The sequence below is a fragment of the Phascolarctos cinereus genome, unplaced genomic scaffold (assembly GCF_003287225.1).
Source record: "Phascolarctos cinereus isolate Bilbo 61053 unplaced genomic scaffold, phaCin_HiC Scaffold_3;HRSCAF=262, whole genome shotgun sequence".
NCBI classification, from domain to species: Eukaryota; Metazoa; Chordata; class Mammalia; order Diprotodontia; family Phascolarctidae; genus Phascolarctos; species Phascolarctos cinereus.
This window is the reverse complement of record NW_027555736.1, coordinates 159059243-159080654: the sequence shown is the minus strand read 5'-3', so window position 1 is coordinate 159080654 and position 21412 is coordinate 159059243. Positions and strand designations below refer to the sequence as shown.

General features: G+C 37.1%; 1 protein-coding gene across 1 annotated transcript in view; it reads left to right on the top strand.

Annotated features, from left to right (window-relative positions):
- Nucleotides 1–21412, top strand: part of UNC13C (unc-13 homolog C) — a 705000-nt gene that overhangs the window by 470833 nt on the left and 212755 nt on the right. Inside the window, exon 18 of the mRNA XM_020981173.2 lies at nucleotides 12422–12507. Coding sequence (XP_020836832.1) covers nucleotides 12422–12507 — 86 coding nt within the window. The remainder of the gene's footprint in view (nucleotides 1–12421; nucleotides 12508–21412) is intronic.

Here is a 21412-nt window from a genome sequence, read left to right as displayed (position 1 = left end):
AGAGAAGCCAGCTGTCTGTTATCAGGCAATAATGAAGAAGTTAAAAGTATGCAAAGAAGACACTGGATCCACATCTGTCCAAACAGCAGATAGGACAGCAGTGAATGGCAGCAACGCTCTCACAGACAAAAAGATGTAGGATCTGAAGGCTTTGGCCTCATGGGAAGTGGCATTGTCTCCAATTTGCTAAAAATGGGTCATACAGTCATATATGGAACCAGACAACAGAAAAAGAGGGGCCTAGCTGAGAACAACCAGAAAGGGTCTACAATCCTTCAGGGTACAAGCAACCAGTTGGAGAGCATTTGGGTGTGTAAGCTACCAACATTATGAAGAAAGAACTCCAGGTAAACTAATTCCTCCTTACATGGTTTTATGGACTGGAAAGATTGTGGGTTTGAATGAAGAACAGGCCCACCTCACCATCACCATACCATCATAGTATCTACCATCTGCTAAGGCTCAGGCTGAAATTGGAATCCCTGGCCCTTATGAGAATACTAGAAGGGGTTTATCTAATATAGTTGGGATTTACCCATCGTGAACTTGATTTATTATTTGGATTTACATTCCAGTCCTGGGTGGGTGGGAGGGGAGTCCTACCAGTTTCAGAGCAGTGAGGTGTGTATGGAAGAATGACTCCTTTCTATTTCCTTTACATCACATGCTCTTTTGACTCCTAGAATCCTCTTGATATCCCTGGTAGGCCCTTCCGTGTCCATACAGCGAGCCCTGTTGTGCATGTCATCATCTTTTTCTTTTTCCTACCCATGCCTGCCTTTGAAGAGACAGTGGGTGTCTTTTTAGCTACTTTGACCCAGACCTACCTTCCCCTACCTTGGGTAACCAACACTAACCAATCATGGGATCAGTTCTTAGTAAAGGAATGAGTAATTGCACTCCAGCCAGCACCATGATCTTCATGCCTCTGCGGCCACAAGGCCCCCTGTTTGGGGAAAGAGAAGATTTGGCCTGAGACAGGTCCTGAGAGACTAGATAGGTAAACCCAAGTCCACCTTTGCAATCTCTGTATTTTCTTTGGAGAGGTACCTGCATGGGACTGAAATGGTACATAGAAACAAGAGGAAGCTGTTATCCCTGAAATCCTAAATCTGCCTTTCCCTTTATGTGGATTGGTTTTCTGAAGTCAAAGCTTAAGTTTCATATTCATGGCAGAGGGGAGAAGAGAAGGGAAGAATAAGTGACAGCTCTATGGGTGGAGCTTGGTTTTCTTTTTTCTTCCCTCCCCAACCTCCCCCCTCCCCCGCAGCTGGAGGTTTGTCCCCTTTATCCTCTTACAGCCTACGTTTGAGAAATGAAACTTGTGGTAGAAGAGAGGGGATATGGGGAAGGTGCAGTATCAAATTCTGATCCAGATGTATGTTTCACTGGCAATACTGTCCTGACCTCTGTCTCTGAAAATGCCAGTTCTGTTCCTGGCCAGAATAGCGGGAGGGGTAAGGGGTGGAGGGAGGGAGGGGAGAAGCTCTGGATCTGGGAGATGCTGTAATGAAACTGACTAGTCAGTGTTGTCTTAATATTGTTGACAATTCTGTAAAGTTCTTTTTATGACTTTCTGTTTTAGCTATTTTACTTTTGTTTTTTATTCTTTTTTTAAAAGAAAATGTGACATTTGTGAAAAGCTTGCAAGAAAAGCAGTTTTTCTCTTCCCCCTTTCAATGACAAATCCTCTAGGTAATTAAGGTTGTGAATTTTTTTTTGTTTTTGTTTTGTTCTTAATTAATGTTTGCCATTCGTAATAGGATTGTGTGATAATGTTTAAATGGCAAAATAAAATTGTTTTGCGCAATTAGCAAAGCTGCTGCAAGAAAATAAAACCTTTCTTGGTTAAAAAAAAGAAAGAAAACAATAACAGATGAGGTCATATGCTTAAAGGAGAAAGGCAGAGATGGAGTTAGGGAGAATGAGGACAGAGGAGTGTTTGGAACAGGAAGGGATGAGCTGCTGCTGTCTAGAACCAATTGTTAAATTTTCAGGGTAAGCATTTACACCTCAAAAGTTAGCGAAGGCTAACAATCAAGGCTTGATTTATTGTTTTTTTTAACTTCTAAACTTAAAAAAAGTGACAAAGAAAACATTAGTAATGTAGATCAAGTCTAAAAAATGTCACATGTACATTTTTTTCTTACAGAACCAGTTAAAATTTTACCAGCTTATAACTGGTAGGCATTATATTGAATGTGATAGGGGAGTCAATAAGGATGGAATTTATAATGGATGACATCAGCAGTTTCTATGTCATCCAGTAGGGGTAAGTAATCTAGGTTTAGAGAAACAGAGCAATGAATAGTTGGGGTTACCCAAGTTTTGAGGTTATTAGAGTAGAAGTGGAAGAAAGTAGACGGGAGGACAGAATTTAACATGGTGCTAAGTGCACCATTGAGATGCCTGAATGTGAAGTCCAAAAGTAAGAGATTCCAGAACAGGGATGGTAGAATGGGATAATAGTTGGGAAGGACATATATCAGTCAATAAGCATTTATTAAACGCTAAGTACCAAGCACAGGTTATAGAAAGAAAGGCAAAAACATGGTCTCTTCCCTCAAGGAGCTCATATTTTAATGGGGGAGACAAGGTACAATGGGTAAACAGAATAGAGAGGAAGTAATCTGCAGTAATCCAAGGCAATTCCAAGGGAGTCATGATAGAAAATGCTATCCATATCCAGGGAAGAAATTGATAGAGTCTGAATGCAGATTAAAGCATACTATTTTCATTTTCATTTTCATTTTGTGTGTGTGTGTGTGTTCCTTTTGGTTCATTTCTTCTTCCACAACATGACTAATATAGAATTATGTTTTAAATGATTGTACATGTATAACCTGCATCAAATTGCTTAACATCTTAGAGAGGGGGCAGGGAGGAAGAGAGAAAATTTGGAACTCAAATTTTTTTTTCCCAATGAACATTAGGGAGGCAGAGCCAAGATGGCAGAGAAAAGGCAGTGATTCACCTGAGCTCTCCCCAAAACCATTCCAAATACCCTTACATAATACCTTAAAACAATTCCTGGGATAGCAGAACCCACAAGAGGATGGGGTGAGATAATTTTCCAGACAAAGAAAACTTAGGTCAGCAGGAAAGGTGTGTCATATGTGGATGAGAATGGAGCACAGTATAGCACAGGCCACACCAGCTCAGACCCAGCCCCAGGAAACCAGGAGCAGGTCTTGACAGCCACTGAATCAGCAGTGGCAGCAGCTGCTCTGGAAGCTCTCAGCCCTCAGATTGTAAGGGGGTCAAACAATTGATCAGAAGGAGATTACAGGGGTCTCTTTGCTGTCACTGGGGGACCACAAGTATTCCATTGCTTTTCATACTCATATCTAGGTCACAATACTGGGTGGCAGTTCCAGGGTGAGGAGGGGCACTAACATGCCAGAGCTTGTGGCCATAGTGGAGCAGGAACCCTTGTTACAGTTATATGGGCAGAAAAGAGTAGTTGTGGTCACTCACAGACAAGAGCACAGGCCAGAAGGGTAGTAAACACACCTCTCCTTAGATCATACCACCTTGGAAGAACTGAAAACTTATAGGTTCATAAAAGTATCTATGAAAACAACTGCACAAAACCTCTGAAGCCTGCCCGTCACCCTGAAAGCAGAGACCCACTTTGACAAAGAGTTAAAGTCAAGAAATAGACTGGAAAAATGAGCCAACAAGAGAAAAAAATCTGACTGTAGAAAGTTACCATGGTGATAAGGAAGATCAAAACATTCACTCAGAAGATTACAAAGTCAAAGATATAACATCCAAAGCCTCCAAGCAAAATATGAATTGGTCTCAGGCCACGGAAGAGCTCAAAAAGGCTTTTAAAAATCAAGTAAGAATGGTAGAAGAAAAATTGGAAAGAGAAATGAGAGGGATGCAAGAAAATCATGTAAAATGAGTCCATAGTTTGGTAAAGGAGATACCAAAAAATTATTGAAGAAAATAATACCTTAAAAAAAAGACCAAATGGTAAAAGAGGTACAAAAAGCCAATGAGGAGAAGAATGCCTTAAAAAACAGAATTGGCCAAATGGAAAAAAAGACAAAAACTACTGAGGAAAAAACTCCCTAAAAAGTAGAATTGGCCAGATGGAAAAGGAGATGCAAAAGCTCATTGAAGAAAATAATTCCTTAAAAATTAGAATTGAGCAAATGGAAGCTAATGACTTTATGAGAAATCAAGAAACAATAAAACTAAACCAAAAGAATGAAAAAATAAGACAATGTGAAATATCACATTAGAAAAACAACTGACCTGGAAAATAGATCCAGGAGAAATGATTTATTGGACTACCTGAAAGCCATGATCAAAAAGAGGCCCTAGACATCATCTTTCAAGAAATTATCAAGGAAAACTGCCCTGATATTCTAGAACCAGAGGATAAAATAGGAATTGGAAGAATCCACTGATCATCTGTTGAAAGAGATCCCAAAATGAAAACTCCCAGGAATATTATAGCCAAATTCCAGAGTTCCCAGATCAGGGAGAAAATATTGCAAACAGCCAAAAAGAAACAATTCAAATATGGTGAAGCCACAATCAGGATAACGCAAGATTTAGCAGCTTCTACATTAAAGGATCAGAGGGCTTAGAATATGATTTCCAGAAGCCAAAGGAGCTAGTATTGCAACCAAGGATCACCTACCAGCAAAACTGAGTATAATCCTTCAAAGTGGGCATTCAATGAAATAGAGGACTTTCAAGCATTCTTGGTGAAAAGGAGGGAACTGAATAGAAAATCTGTCATCCAAATATAAAATTCAAGAGAAGTATAAAAAGGTAAACACAAAAGGGAAGTCATAAGGGACTTAATAAGGTTAAACTGTTTACATGCCTACATGGGAAGATGATATTTTATATATATATATATATATATATATATATATATATATATATATATATATATTATATATATATATATATATATATATATATGTGTGTGTGTGTGTATGTGTGTGTGTGTGTATGTGTGTGTGTATGTGTGTGTATGTATATATACACACACACATATATACACACATGCATACATACATATATGTGTGTCTATGTATGTATATGTGTATATGTATATATATGTGTATGTATATATATATATGTATATAGGTTGAATATGAAGGGATGATATAAAAAAATAAAAGAGAAATAGAAATGAACTGGGAGAAGGGGAAAGGGAGAGGTAGAACAGGGTAAATTATCTCACATAATGGAGGCAAGAGAAAACTTTTACAAGGAAAGGTAAGATAGGGTAGGGGGAGAAATGATTAAACCTTACTGTCATCAGAATTGGCTCAAAGAAGGAACAATATACATATTCAATTGGGTATATAAATTTGTCTTACCCTACAGGAAAATAAGAGAAGAAGGGGATAAAAGAAGGTGGGGAAGTGATAGAATGGAGGGCAGATTGGGGGAAGGGTAGTCAGAAGCAAAACACTTTCGAGAAGCGACAGAATGAGAGGAGAGAGAAAAAAGAATAAATGGAGGGAGGGAGATAGGGTAGAGGGAAATGCAATTTGCAATAGTAACTGTGAAAAGAATTGAAGCAAGTTTCTCTGACAAAGGCTTCACTTTTCAAACATATAAAGAAATGAGTCAAATTTATAAAAAAGCCATTCCCCAATTGATAAATAATCAAAAGATATGAACCATTTTCAAATGAAGTAATCAAAGCTTTCCATAGCCATATGAAAAAATGCTCTAAATCACTATTAAATAGAGAAATGCAAATTAAAACAATTCTGAGGTACCACCTCATACCTATTAGATTGGTTAATAGGACAGAAAAGGAAAAAGACAAGTGCTGGAAGGGATGTGGGTAAAATAAGACATTAATGCATTGTTGGTGGAGTTGTGGACTGATTCAACCATTCTGTGGAGCAATTGGGAACTATGCCCAAAGAGATGTAAAACTATACATACCCTTTGACCTAGAAATATGACTACTAGATCTGTATCCAAAAAGTGATAATAAAAAAAAAAGGAAAAGGACCTATATTTACAAAAATCTTTATAGCGGCTTTTTTTCTGGTGGCAAAATACTGGAAATTGAGAGGATGCCCATCAACTGGGGAATGGCTAAACAAATTGTAGTATGTGATTGTGATGGAATACTATTGATGAAGCAGAATGAAGTAGAATATTATTGACAAAGAAATGATGAGCAAGATGCTCTCAGAAAAACTTAACTGAGCTGATGCAAAATGAAAAGTACTGTTTACAAAGTAACAGCAATGTTGTAAGATGATCAGCTGTGAATGACTTAGCTCTTCTCAGCAAACCAAGACAACTCTGAAGGACTTATGATGAAAAATGCTATCCATCCGCAGAGAAAGAACTTAGGATGTCTGAATGCAGATTGAAGCATACTCTTTGATTACTTTTCTTCGGATAATTTTTTTGGTCTGTGTTTTCTTTCACAATATGACTAATATGGAAATATGTTTTACGTGGCTACCCACTTTTACCCATATCAAATTGCTTGCCTTCTAAATGAGGGTGGGGGGGAGGGAGGAAGGGAGAGCAGTTGGAACTCAAAGTTGTAAAAATGAATGTTAAAAATGTTTTTATATGTAATTGGGGGAAAATAAAATTTATAAAAATTTTAAAATTGTCTTTGCATGCAATTAGAAAAAATAAAATACTATTTTTAAAAGATATGAAGTAATCTATGAGGAAAGACGTGAGGATTTAGGGGTGACAGAGAGGGGGAAAGGGAGAAAGAAAGGCCACCTGCACAAGGTGAGATTTGAGTTGATTCTTAAAAGAAGTAAGGATTCAGAGGTAAGGAGAAAGAGCATGGGAGGCAGCCATTGAAGGGCATCAGATTAGAATTGGGAGTTGAAGTGTGTTCAAGGAACAAAAATTGTGTCAAGGAACAGAATATTGCTAGATTGTAGAATAAATGGAAAGGAATAAAGCATAAGGAGATCAGAAAAGAAGGAAGGAGCCAACTTATAAATCATTTTAAATACTAAACAGAGGATTTTGGCCCTTAGGATGATGACACTTTCATGGAAGAGGATCAAAAGGAATGGAAAGAGAACAGAAGACATTAAAAGTTCATTATGCTATGGGGAGGTCTGAGGCAGGGGTGGGGAACCTGTGGCCTCAAGGCCACCTGTGGCCCTCTAGGTCCTCAAAATGCAGCCCTTTTACTCAATCCAAACTTCACAAAACAATCCCCTTAATAAAAGGATTTGTTCTGTAAAACTTGAACTCAGTCAAAAAGCCACACCCAAGGACTTAGAAGGCCACATGTGGCCTCTAGGCTGCAGGTTCCTCATCCCTGATCTAAGGAGTAACCCTCTTGATGGATGGCTGAAATGGAATGGAAATTGAGGTAGAGTTTAAGAAGAGATTTAGGGTCTATGAGGACAAAATTTCAGAAAGGTTATCAGCATGGATGTTAAAGTTACTGAGCATCACTGAAAAAGGAAGGAAGTTGGCGAATGACTATGCCAAAGATAGGATTAGGGTTATATTTTCCAGTGATCTGAACTTGAAAGTAGTTATTGATTGGTAACAGCAGAACAATGGTATGGAAGAACAAGGGATATGTCAGCCACTCTACCTTACGCTGAAACTAGGAGGATAGATATGGGAGAAAATGATGCTTCTTTGCCATAGGAATAGCCAAATTTCAATTACTCTAGGAGAAAGAAGAAGAAACTGAAGAAAATGCTAATAACATACATGAAATCGTTTATCATAAAACAAGGATTCCAAAGTAAATAAAAGTCTTAAGAGAAGGGTAACAAAATGGAGTATGCCTAGGGAAAGTTAGGGCTGAATTAAATAGGAATAACAGCATAGAAATAATTTACAGGAAAAAAAAGGAATTTTTCCTGGTAGTAGTTGGGAAAATTAGAAATCCAAAAAGCAAGATCCCTGGGAAGCAGTCTAGCGATGAATTTTGAGAATACAGGGATGAATTTATGATGGGTAAGCTTTTTTTAAAAAAACTAACAAGTCCCGGAAGGGATGCTTTGTCATCGCTCTATGGCATCCTCAAATATTCGCTCAAGATGATACCAGACTCAGAACTTATGGTAGGCTGAAGATGTGGAGACAGAAGCTGTTTCCACACATGGATGTCCCTAGGTATTCAACTCAGCCAGTGTTAGGATCGTAGATTTGCAGGACTTGTAAGGTGTTTGTTCTTCTAAACATATTAAATATGGCTTCTGTAATGTAGTTTGTATAATTAATTCATGCTACAAATCCTAAACCCACTTATCATAGAGAGCCCAAAAGTAAACTAGTTGGGTTTTGTCTAAAAGTAGCAGAATTGACAGTAATCATATTTTTGACAGTTTTTCCAGGCCTTTTAAATTTGTAATTGCCAAAGGCCTGAGGTGGAAGGAGGAAATGCATAGGAAATATTTCAGCTTGGGAAAGACAACTACCAATTCTGATAAATGATTTGATATATCATTGAATCTCAAGTACTCATGCAACAAATGTGCAGATAAATTGTGATGCTTTGTCAGGATAAGGAAAGCCCAGAAGCGCTATTTGGTGGGGGGGCCAGGGAGTGGGGGTGGAGAGAGACAAAAAGCACAGCTCTGCCTCCTGAATCAAGATTTGGTCATATAGCTGCTAAAATACAAGCTTGAAGCCTAGAGCATTTTTTGTCTAACTGAGGTTTGATATTAGCAAGCAGCCGAAAGAAAGTTTGATACAATTAGACAAGACTGGAGAAAGACAGGGATACAATTACAAACCTAGTAGCCAGCCAATAATTTATCCAAATTTGGCAAATCTCCCTTTTAATAGAAACAATGGGCATCACTCCTAGACCTCATGGTGCCTGTTCCAAATGTTTTAGACCATGACAGCTTTGCCCTGGGGATCTGTGGCTCTTCCTCCTTTCATTTCAGTGCAATGAATCAGTATAGGAGACAAAGTCTCAGGAAGGTATTTATTTGGGGGATATTTTTGAGGGGTATATCTCCATTCCAGATCCTTAAAAATATTCTACTCTTATTATTAATTGAATTTTTTAATTATTCACTTAAAGGAATATATAAAAGATAATTATTCCTTGATGGTACTTTAAGAAAGACAAGTAAAAGTAAAAATTTTCTTGAATTGTGGTATTCACAGACAAGGTAGAAAGAAAACAAAACAGAAAAGAGGAAGCTAAGTGACTCAAGTGGATAGAGCACTGGGCCTAGAGTCAGAAAGACCTGAGATCCAGTCTGGCCTCAGACACTTACTAGCTGTGTGATCTTGGATGAATCACTTAACTTCTGACTGCCTCAGTTTCCTTAAACTGTAAAAGGAGGATAATAATAGAACCTATCTCACAGGGTAGCACATTTTCTACAACTCTAAGTTGGCTTCCCAGGGTACTGAGTGCCAACTCTCTTTAGTACTATATTAGGTACAGAGTGGATTTAAAAAAAAAAGGTCGAGAAACTGTTCTTGTCATTTTGCGGAGCTCAGATTTTCATACATAGCCTCCCTGATCACCTTTTCCAGTACTGATTACACCTTCACTCATTCTCTTCGACTGATTGATAGTGGAGAGAAAATCCTCCTTTGCTTCAACATACTGGTAGAGTGCTAAACTTGGAGTTAGGAGGATGAATAATTTTTTTTCCTCAGACCTTTATAGTTCAATGACCCTGGGCACCTTGCTCAAATTTCTTCAGCCTGTTTTCTTATCTGTAAAATGAGAATAATAACAATATTTGTCTTGTAGGGTTGTTGTGGAGAATACATGAGATAACATATGTAATGCGTTTTGCCAACTATAAAGAGCTATATAAATACTAGCTATTATTATTATTGTTACCAGTAAAAAAACATGATTAAAGATATTTCCAAATAAACTGCCCTAGCATAGCATTTCCCAAACATTTGACGTGATGTGAATGCATGTAAGAAAATTTTGTTGCTAGCAATATTTTTCTCTGTAATATACATTATTTTACCTAAAAATTTTACAGTATGAAAATAAGCCACACTTCCTCAGTTTTGTTACATTTCTAGCAACTTATTAATAATGATTCTTATAATGGCAAGCATTTATGTAGTGCTTCATGGTTTGCAAAGTACTTACATGTATTACCTTGTTTGATCCTTACAATAACCCTATGTCCTAGTGTCAGGGATCAGACCATCTAGAGGGATGTCCCACTCTAATGAGAAGGCATCAAAATATCAATAAAATGAATGGGGTCCACGCCAGCATAATAGCAAATAGGTTTTATTTGGGAGAACTTAAAAGGCCTGTCACAAGTCTAGACAGATGTTATATAAGGACAGAAAAAAGAAGGCTTTATTGCTGAAAGATCGTCCATGGTCACATATGAGTTTTCCCATGGAATGGAGCTGTTTTGCTATTTACAGTAAATGTGATACCCCAAGTCATATTATCATACTCTTACTCCCACCATAGACCAAGGTACTATTGTTATCCACATTTTCCAGATGAGGAAACAGACTGACAGAAGTCAAGTGACTCGCTCTGGATTAGAGAGCTAGTAAGTATCTGAGATAGGATTTGAAGAGAGCTCAAACTTTATCCTGGAACTGTTTTCTATACCAAACGTTTATGAGTTCTAGCGATATATTCAAAAGGTATTCTTTGGCCAAATTACTTTAGTAAATGTAACCTAAAGTTCGCTCTTATTCATATGGTGGAGAGGAAAAAAGATGGAAAGAAATGAAAGAGGCAGTGCTGCAGAAAGTTGTACTACTATCAGAAATTGAAGTTTTGAGTCTTGTGTATTTATTACAGTATAAAGGGCAGCATCTTAATAGATAAAAATAAGTATAGCAAGAACTGGAACTCATTCTTTATATTACATTATGTTGAGCCAAAAATCTAATCTGAAACAGACCTGAGAATAACACATTTGTATAAAAAAACAGTTTTATGTGTAAGAGTACATCTTCTACAAATGGTTATTATTAAGATTCAGAATTCATCCAGTATAAAAAAGAATATTGCAGATAATACAAAACCAATAATCCAAACTGTAAATCTTTTAAGGTAAAACCAATAGACCAATGCAATAACAGATTAGCTGTGGAGACACTCTTAATGCTTGGGAACATTTTTGATTCACTGCCTTATAAAAAATGCATAGAAAGGTAATGTGGTCTAGCAGATAGAATATTGGATGGGAAGGTCAAGAGGCATGGGATCCATTCCCATTTTCATCATTGACTAAATTGATAATGTGGGAAGAATATTGAAGATAAGGAAAACTAGACCTATTTCTGCATTTTTTAAAAATAGCAAACTACATGCATATCAACCTTCTTTTTGTCAAACTGTTTTTGAATATTAATTTTTGAAATAAACCTTATTGCTATTTTTACATTGCTTAAATTTTCCCCTATATTCATCTCCCTCTCCTCCCAGAGAATCATCCTTTATAACAAAGAATTATATATTCAACTAATGAGTTTATTTAGATAAATGGATATCTGACTTAAAAACCTTGAGCTTCAATATTTATTTTATACACAGGGTTGCACACACATACATATAAGTAGATGTAAGGTAATTTGTAGGTGCTGGTAACTGATGTAATCAGTCAAGGCTTCATGTAAAAGATGATGGTTCAGCTGAGTCTTGAAGGAAATCAAGGGTTGTAAGAGCTAGAACTGAAAGGGAGATGAGCTCCATAAAAAAGGCGCAGAGATGGAAAATGGAGTGTTGCATGGAGAAGGTTTGCAATAAAAGCTCAACTTCAGAAAGAGGGTGAAATGTGAAGATTGGAAGTTAGGAATTCATTTACTATTCCTAATTCAGGAGAGAAAAAAAGGCATGGTATTCCCTTTCTATAGCAATTACCACATGTTAAAATAAAAATTTTACACATTCCGTGAAGCTCAATTTCATGAGCTAATGTCTTTTTTTTTTCCTTTTCTACCTGGTTGTTATTAATACAGTTATATTAATGGGGCTAAGACAAAAGGGAAGAAACAGTAACAGGGAGTATATACAGCCTGGAGAGCTTAAGTGAATAATAAAATTGTGAGGATATATTACCTTCAATATTTTATTATTTTATTTACTATATTTTATTATTAATGCCTTAAGGTGATGAAAACCAGAGGTTAATAAGTATCATGGCTGTAGATCTAAATTGAGACTTAAGGACCATCTTGTCCAAACCCCTCATTTAACAGATGAGGAAATCAATACCTAAGGAAGTTAAGTGACTTGTCTGAGGTCATACAGGAAATAATAATCAAAGGAAGGATTGGAATACAGTTCCTCTGATGCTATGACCAGTGGCCTTAGCACTAGTATATGCATTGTGTATTCTGTGTCATAGCACTGAAATGATCATTGATATTTTTATGAAAAATCATAGTTACATTGTGGGTATTTTACCTTAAATGATATTTCTTACCTGGTAACCTAGAAAAATGTCTTTGGTTACAGGTTCCCTCAAGAACTGAACATGGGAAAAATTAGTGCTGAGATCATGTGGACCCTCTTTGCACTGGATATTAAGTATGCACTGGAAGGTAATGAAAGTCAAATCTATTTATTAGAATCACCTTTGGCATAAAATAGCAAGAGTTGAAACATGCAGAAACATATATTGTTGGTGTTCCAGTTGTATTCCAGCTTCGAATGAAGTTAAGAAGGAATTTGTATTAAAGGTTGTATGTTAAAGGAGAATGTGACCTTGGAGGATTTAGGATCATTGAGGAAGCCTTCATGTTTTTAATCAGATCATTCCTGTTGCAGGATTTAGATGAGTGTCTCTTCAAGAGAATTGTGTTCTAGCCCTGCAAACCTGAGTCATTTTTTAAAATATATATATTTTCAGCTCCTACTATATTATTTGGTTGGTACCTGGCAGGACTTGGAAATAGGATGATTTGGGCAGAGACCTGACAAGGACAGGGTGATGGGCTTTTGTCTAGGCTGGGCAATTTGGAGGGTTCTAAATGCAAATATGGAGTATACGTCTTCCACTGCCTACCTCACTCCTACACTGACAACAGCAATAGCCTAATCTCAGGGTCATTTTCTCCAAGATTCAGCAGTTTAGAAACCGAATGCTATCTGTTTCTGTTTCTTGTCCTTAGCTGCCATACCTCAGTTGAGCCCCACCTCTATGCCACCACCACCCCCGGCATTTACTCAAGAGGCAGAAATTGCTAGCTATGACTCTGACCATGGAGCCATGTTTCTATCACATCAGATCTGGAGAAGATTAGATATCTATCCACGAAAAGCTATAAAGCTCTAGCTGGGAAATTGCCTCAGTAGGACACAATGATTCAGCATGCAGCAAATCTAGTATATTTACGTGAAATAGATGTCATTTATAATTTTGACATTGCCTAGATCCTCCTATTCACTCTGCCCCGCCACCCCTACTGCATTCCAGACCATCTCTTACAAGATTTTTTTTTAATGGAAGAAGGGGGGAGCAGAAAAATCCATGTATGCATTGAAAAAAATTGATATATATGCAACATTTCACACAGAGCCTCCCAAGCCCCACCAAGCCAGTTCTTTGATTAAGATACAAATGGATGATACATAAAATTTCATTTAGTCCTCTTTCTTCTCCCATCTCCAATTTAGGAGTCCTCAAAGTTTTTATCCTTGACCCTCTTCTCTCTTCTTCTCCTCTCTGCTCCTGTATTCCTCTCTTTTCTCCTCTTCATCTTTCTATTCACTCTCCCTTAGTAATCTCATCCAAATGAATGCCTTCAGTTATTACCTCTATTTAGATGACTCCCCAATATATGTGCAAAGTCCTAATTTCTCTCTGAGCTGCAGTCTCCCATTTCTGCCTGTTAGACCACCTCAAACTCAAGATATCCCAATGTGTCTTTCCTCCAAACTTCTCTATTTTTTATTGGTAAGATCATTTTTCTACTAATCATTAAAGTTTGACAACTTGAAGGCTGCCAACTAGTTGTGAAGTCTTATGAATTAAAGAAAGCATCTTGTAAATCTAATATGTATATATATATATATATATATATATATATATATATACACACACACATATACATATAATATATATATGTATCTCTTAGTTATTATTTTCTAATTTAGTATACCTCTGTAATGTCTATCTCAATTGACATACTGCTTTTTATTAGCACCCTAATTTAGGTCCTCAATACTTGTTACTTAGACTGTTGTAATAATTTCTTATTTGGTCCTCCTGTGTTCAGTTTCCTCTCCTTTTTAATGCATCACTTTTTCCTAATGCACAGGCATATTCATATCACTTGCCCACTCAAAATCTTTAGTGAAATTCTTTGCCTTGCCTTTAAAAAATAAAAATAAAAATGTATTAACTTGATAATTAAGATACTTCATAACATCTCCAATTTTTGTGACTTATTCCAACCCCCCATCAGTTCTATGCTCTAATCAAAATGTATTACTATTCATATCCTAATGATATGTTGCCTTCTTCCATCTCTGTAGACTTACATTTACACATACATACATAAACTTGCATGTAACCTGAGCCTGAAAATGATCTACTTGTTGAAATACGTATCTTCCTTCAAAACCCAGTTCATGTCACTTTAAATAATTTCTGTGTCATCTTTAAGCCCTTGATGCACTTATGCTGCTATTCCTCATGAAGCCTTCCCTGTTCTTTTCAGGTAGAAATGGACACCATCATTCTTGAATCTCTCTTCTTACTCTTTGACTTCCTCTATGAAATTAATTATATTCTAACCTATATCCAGTGAGGGACTAATGGCTCCTCAGTTTTTTCATATAGCATGTTTTACACCCACTTTGCTTCCCATCCCCAACAACCTCAACTTAAAACAATATCATTAATACTTTCAAGAGTAGGCAGACAAGGATTTTTGGCATTAAATAATGCATGACTGGGCCCTTCTTTTAAAGCAATCACATGACAACAAGTCTCTGCTTTTGTAAATGGAGAATAGTTCATTCAAACTAGGTATGCTTTTCAAAGAAACTTTTGCTACTTTATGCTTGACTGTAGTAATAGTGGTGGTGGCAGTAGTGGTAGTGGTCAGAAGCAATGTTATATCAAGATTTAATATGATGTTATTCACTTGCAAGTAAATCCCTAATTCCAAGGTCTTAAAAAAGATTAGTCAAGTTGAGGACCTCTTACTCTTGCTTCCTCACATATATCCTTATTCCTAAACAACTCAGTCCTAGCCTGCCTATCTTCCATCACATCTACGGTGACCTTTGGAATCCAGGTTCTATTGTAAACAAACTCCTTTTCATCCCATCTTTTACTGGTACATTAGTTCCCTTCACGTTAGAAGACTCCTGGCTAGTCCCTGAAGACATTGAGTTCCTGACCTTTATCTCCAATGCTAGTTAATCATACTCCCATGTTCTTGCATATAGAGGTTTAGTAGGTAGGGTTGAAATCTTCATTGCTCTATACTACCTCTTCCAGACCTTTAATACCCTACCTTCCTTCAACAGTCCCTCTTGCTCTGAAATTTAAATTATCAAATGCCATCTTCTATAGATCTTTACCATCTACTTCAAGGACACTCTTACATCTTCTTCAAAAATGTCAACAGCTAGCTTATAGTTTTCCTCTTCAAAATATGATATCATTCTTATTGATCTCAACACTTTGGCTTCAAAATTTTGTGGTCTTCTCAATTTCGTGCTCTCCATCTCTATTCTAGAACCAGGAAAACACAACTTAGACCTCATTGTCAATTAAAACTAGACCACTTCAAAGTTCTTGGGTTTTCAAATTTTTCTCTGACCATGACATCTTCTCCTTCTACATTTCCCACCCTTTGATCTCTAAATTCATTCTGAAACTTTGTTGAGATCTTTGGCTTCTCAATCACTACCTTCTTTTCCAATTGCTCATTCCTCTTATGATTTCACTTCCTTCCCTAGTACACTCAACACTGTGGACCCCTCTTGCAACATTATTCCTTCCTTTACCTTTGAACCATTTGTACCCTTGCCTGTCTGAATTCAGGTTTTCTTGATTCCAAGTCCAATGTCCTATCCATCATACCACATGGATACCCTTGAAACCTTTAGTGTTTCAGTTCCAGTAATAAATTTAGAGCTAGAAGAGATCTTTGAAGTCAACTGTAGAACCTCTCATTTTATAGTTCCCTGGGGAATATGTCTCCTGTGCATGGATAGTTGAATTCTGATGTGTACGATGCCATGACTATGAATGGAGGCAACAATTCCCAATCTGTTTTTTTTCATAGTCCCTGATTCCCACTTCTTATTCTCTACTTTGATTTTTCCTGTGATTTAATTGTTAAGGATGCAAGTTGCAATCTGTTACCTATTTTTGGGTCTTCACTTTAAGAAATTTTGATTTTTAATTTGGTCATACCCTTGCTTATGGAATGGACCCTTGACTGTTAGGAATATGGCAAAGCAAATAAAACTACAACAGATGTATTTGCCTAGGGTTTTTCCTTAGGAATAAGTCTCTGTCCATGGGATTAGAAGATAAATAAATTACCTAAGCAAGAATACATGAGGGTAAGAAGAGAAAGGAAAGGGAAGGGGAGGGAAGAAAAAAACTGCTCAAGGTATATTTATCTCTTTTTTCCATTTCTTTATTCTTACCATTGTAGTTGTCTATAGTATGAATTGCTAAGAGGTAGCCTTTTCATTCTGCCATCTCTCTAGTACAGGTTGGTTTTTGTAAACATTTCTCTTATCTCCACAAACACAAATTAAATAGTTGTATAAATAAAAAGTAGCAACAACCTGAAGTGAGTAGAAAGCAGGCCTCCTAGCTACAAAGACCTGGGTTCAAGTCCCACATCTAACACTTACTGGATTTTTGATCTTGGCCAAGTAACCTGACATTTCCATGCCCTAAGAAACTTTCTAAGAGAATTCTTTCCATGCCCTAAGAGAATTTTCTAAGTTGCAGACAAGATACTAATACAAACCACCATTGGTAGAAGGAGCTTTCTCTCCTGGGAGTTCCATGTAACAATGAAATCCAAGTCCAAATAAAAATCATTATAGAGTTGTTGGAAATCTTTAAGGGCCAGAACTTTGTCTGGGGAAGGGAAAGAGGATATCTTGTGATGACTTTGCTCAACCAGGCCTGGATCTAAGGATTAAAGACATGCCTTGCTTAATTTTCTGGATCCTAGATACTGAAAAAAAATTGCAGTTCAAGTAGTCAATTCATGCAAAATGACTCCTTACTCTTTAAGGGGTATAATAATAATCTTATGGTCAACCAGGTAGGGATTGTCCTTTCCAATGAAGGGAAAGCAATTGGATATTTAGAAAAGTCCTACTTTCATATCTGTGAATCTGCTTCTATGACCTTTTGCACTGTTACCCTAAATCCACCTGGGACATATTGAATATCTAGATGTGACACAAGCATCCATTAGAAAGACCTTAGTATAGCTTATGTAAGAACTCCAATAGGCTACATTTCATCAGTTCTCCATCCTCTCCTCCCATTGGTGGGTGGTTAATTCAATACCATGCCCAAAACTTCAATAATCATTTCTAGCACTAATTGGGTATTATAATATTAATCTACCTCTCAGATAAGAAGCAATTGTAGCAGCAATGGGTTCCATTATACACAAAAAGTTCTATTGTTTACAATTATTACAAAAAATTCAAACTCTCTACAGGGATGTTATGTAGCTGGCTAGCTATATTGCTCCCCAAATCAGTGTTAGCCAGAGACCAGTTTGTTACTAGTTTGTGCCTATTAAACTATTGATGAAATATATCCAAATCTTTCAGCTTTATGTCTTGTTCATACAGAATATATTACATTCACCATAATATAATGCAAATCAGAGACAGCAACAGCAAGCAAATTAATAACAGCAATAAAAACAATGCTTCATGGGATACATCAATGTCTAGAATATAGAATTTAAAATAAACTCAAACTATTCTGACCCAGAAAAATTATGGACTTAGCCCTCCAAGGAAAGGAAAGAAAAACAGGAGTAATAGCTAATGTTGATATAATACTTTGAAGTTTATAAAGTACTTCACATACATCATTTCCTGAATTCTCATAACAACCTTATAAGTTGGCACTCCATGCATTACTGTATTACTCTAATTTTATAAATGAGGAAACTGAGATAAGAGAGATCAAATGACTGGCCCATATTCAGACCACTAGCAAACATCAGAAGGAAAAAATAAATCTAAGTTTCATTGTTGTTGTTCAGTCATTTTCAGTCATGTCTGACTCTTTGTGACCCTTTTTAGGGTTTCCTTGGCAAAGATACTAGTTTGGTTTGATATTCCTTCTCCACCTCATTTTATACATGAGGAAAATGAGGCAAACAGGATTAAATGACTTGCCAGATTTGAACTCAGGACTCCAAGCCCAGCAGTCTATCCACTGCCCCACCTAGCCGTTTCATATAAAAGTTAAAAACACCCTGGCAAAGTAGACGAAGAGGGGCTAGATTTTTAGTCAAAGGAATTGAATTGGAATCTGATCTCTGCTTCAAATCTTTCCCCACTCCAATCCACCCTCCACTGAACTTCCAAAAAGGATTTCTTCGAATGCAGGTCACTGCTGTTCTCAACAAACTCAAGTGAATGAATCCCTTTTACTTCTAGGACCAAACACAAAATCCTCTCCTTTTAGCATTTCAAGCCCTTCTCTACCTGACCCCTTCCTACCTTTTGAGTCTTTTTATATTTTACTCCCTTCTAAACACTCTATGATCTGGCTACATTAGTTTACTGGTCTCTCTCATGCTGGCACTCCATCTCTTGACTATGAATTTACACTGGCTGCTGCCATATTTGGAATGACATCCCCCTTCATTTCCACCTCTTGGTTTCCCTGGCTTCATTTATGACTCAGTTTAAATATCACAGAAGGCTTTTCCCACTTCTCTCTCCCCCACCTGTGTGTGTGTGGATAGATAGAAATAAAGGTAGATAGATAGACACCTGCATGTATACATATACACATACCTATATATACACACACATATATATATATAAAATACATGTTTATACATTTATATAGACACATATACATGCTTATGTCTGTTCATATATGTGTGTATATGCATGTATGTGTCTACAAACTAATACACATGTTTTTCATATGTATCCACATGTATCCACATGATTATTTGCATGTTATCAAGATGCATATTCCTTGTTGGAAGGAAACTTGTTTTTGCCTATCTTTATATCCTTAACACTTCACACAGTGCCCAATAGACAGTTAGAAATTAATAAATACTAATTGACTGCCTGACAACTATTTTATGCCAACTTGACCTTGGACAAGTCATGTCATCTCTCTGAACCTCAGTTTGCTCATCTGTTATAAAGTTAGGAGTTTAGACCAGAGAATCTCTGAAAGCTATTCAGTCTTTCATTCTGTGGTGCTCAGCTGTATAAGGTTAAGAGTCCCCTAAACCACTTTGGAAACTTAAGTAACCATTATAATTCAAATCCATATCCCATTATACCATCTTTATTTCTTCTTTTTAATATTTTTTAAGACTAGATCTCCCTATCTCCCTCAGACTGAAAGTACAATGGCTTTTCTCGTTCCTGCTCCCAATACTGATCTGCGTGGAAGCTTTAACCTGCTCTCCTCTTTCCGACCTGGTCTAGTTCACTTCTCCTTACGCATCCTATCTGCACCCCTCCATATTGATGCTTACTTAGTGTGGACACTTGATCAACTTTATCCCTACAATACCTCAGAATTCCTGAACTCAAGAGATCTACTAGCCTCAGGCTTCCCAGCAGCAGTGAAAAGAGACATGTACTACCCTGCCCCAACATCATCAGTTTTTTCTCCAGAAGAATTGGTCACTGCTCCATGAATGTCAGACCCCTCTCCACAATATATTACATTCCATTAAGACTTCACTTTCCCCTCTTAAGGCTGGTATAGCTTCTCCCTGCCAACATCCCTCTCCAAAGTTTAATTGAAATATAGATGGAGATAACTAAGCCACTAACGGGCTATGAAGTGTAAGGAAAAAAAAACAGCTTTCACATGGTATGTTGCCTCTTGAACTACATCAGACTCAGCTAAGGTTTTTTAAACTGCCTGGGGCAGTGGTATATTTACATAAGCAAGTGTTTATGGGAATCCTAAATGGAAGTTCATGAACAAGGGTGCCCACCTCTAATCACAGGTGAGCTATTCAAATCCTCCATGACCCAGGGATGATTTATTAGTCTCCTTTGAGGGATCAATTAATATCTTCATTTAATACCCCTTCCCTCAACTGCCTCATATTGCCCAGCATAATGCCACCCAGGTAGGGTCAGAAATAAAGTGAGAGTAATCTGAGCTCAAGAAACATGTAGCCAAAAGGGATCAAAGAGTGTTGGCTGGTAGTAGCAAGGACAAGACTAGGATTCTATTCTTCAGTTGTTTTCAGTCACGTCTGACTTTTTATGACCCTGTTTGGGGTTTTCTTTTCTTTTCTTTTCTTTTTTTTTTTACCAGTGCAGCTATTTATTACATAAGTCAATTTTGAAAAGTAACTTCCATTCTCTGAACTTTAGTTAACTTATCTGCAAAATGAAAAGTTTGGATTAGATAGTTCTGAAGGAACCTTTCAGCTCAAAAGTATATGATCCTAAGGAAGAGCTAAGCCAAATTCTTATTTTCTCGTTAGCCAAGGGTCCTTCATTGTGTTTTTTTTAATTTTTTTAATGTAAATTTATTTACTTTTAGTTTTCAATATTCACTTCCACAAGTTTTTGAGTTCCAAATTTTCACCCCTCCCCTACCCCAAGATGGCATGCATTCTGAATACCCCTTCCCCTGGTCTGCCTTCTCTTCTATCTCTCCCCCCTCCCTTCTCTTATCCCCTTCCCCTTCTATTTCTTATTTCCCTGTTGCATGTGAAAACATTTTTTTTAAAACATGTGTTTTTAAAACTTTGAGTTCCACATTTTCTCCCTTCCTCCCTCCCCAACCACCTTCATTGAAAAGGCAAGCAACTCAATATAGGTTTTACATGTGCAGTTATGCAAAACACTTCCTTAGTAGACATGTTGTGAAAAACTAACTCTATTTCCCTTAATCTTATCCTGTCCTCCCATTTATTTTATTCTTTCTTTTGACCCTGTCCCTCCTCAGAAGTATTTGCTTCTGATTACCCTTTTTCCCAATCTGCCCTCCTCTCTATCACCCCCCCCTGCTCTCTTGTCCCTTTCTCCCCCTATTTTCCTGTAGGGTAAGACAGATTTCCATACCCAGTTGAATGTGTATGTTATTCCCTCCTTAAGCCAAATCCTATGAGAATAAGATTCCCTCATTCCCTCTCACCTTCCCCTGTTTCCCCTCCACTATGGGAGCCTTTTCTTTCCTGTCTGTTGTTTTTTTTTGTGAGATAATTTACCCCATTCTACCTCTCCCTTTCTTCTCCGAGTATCATCCTCTCTCATCCCTTAATTTTATTC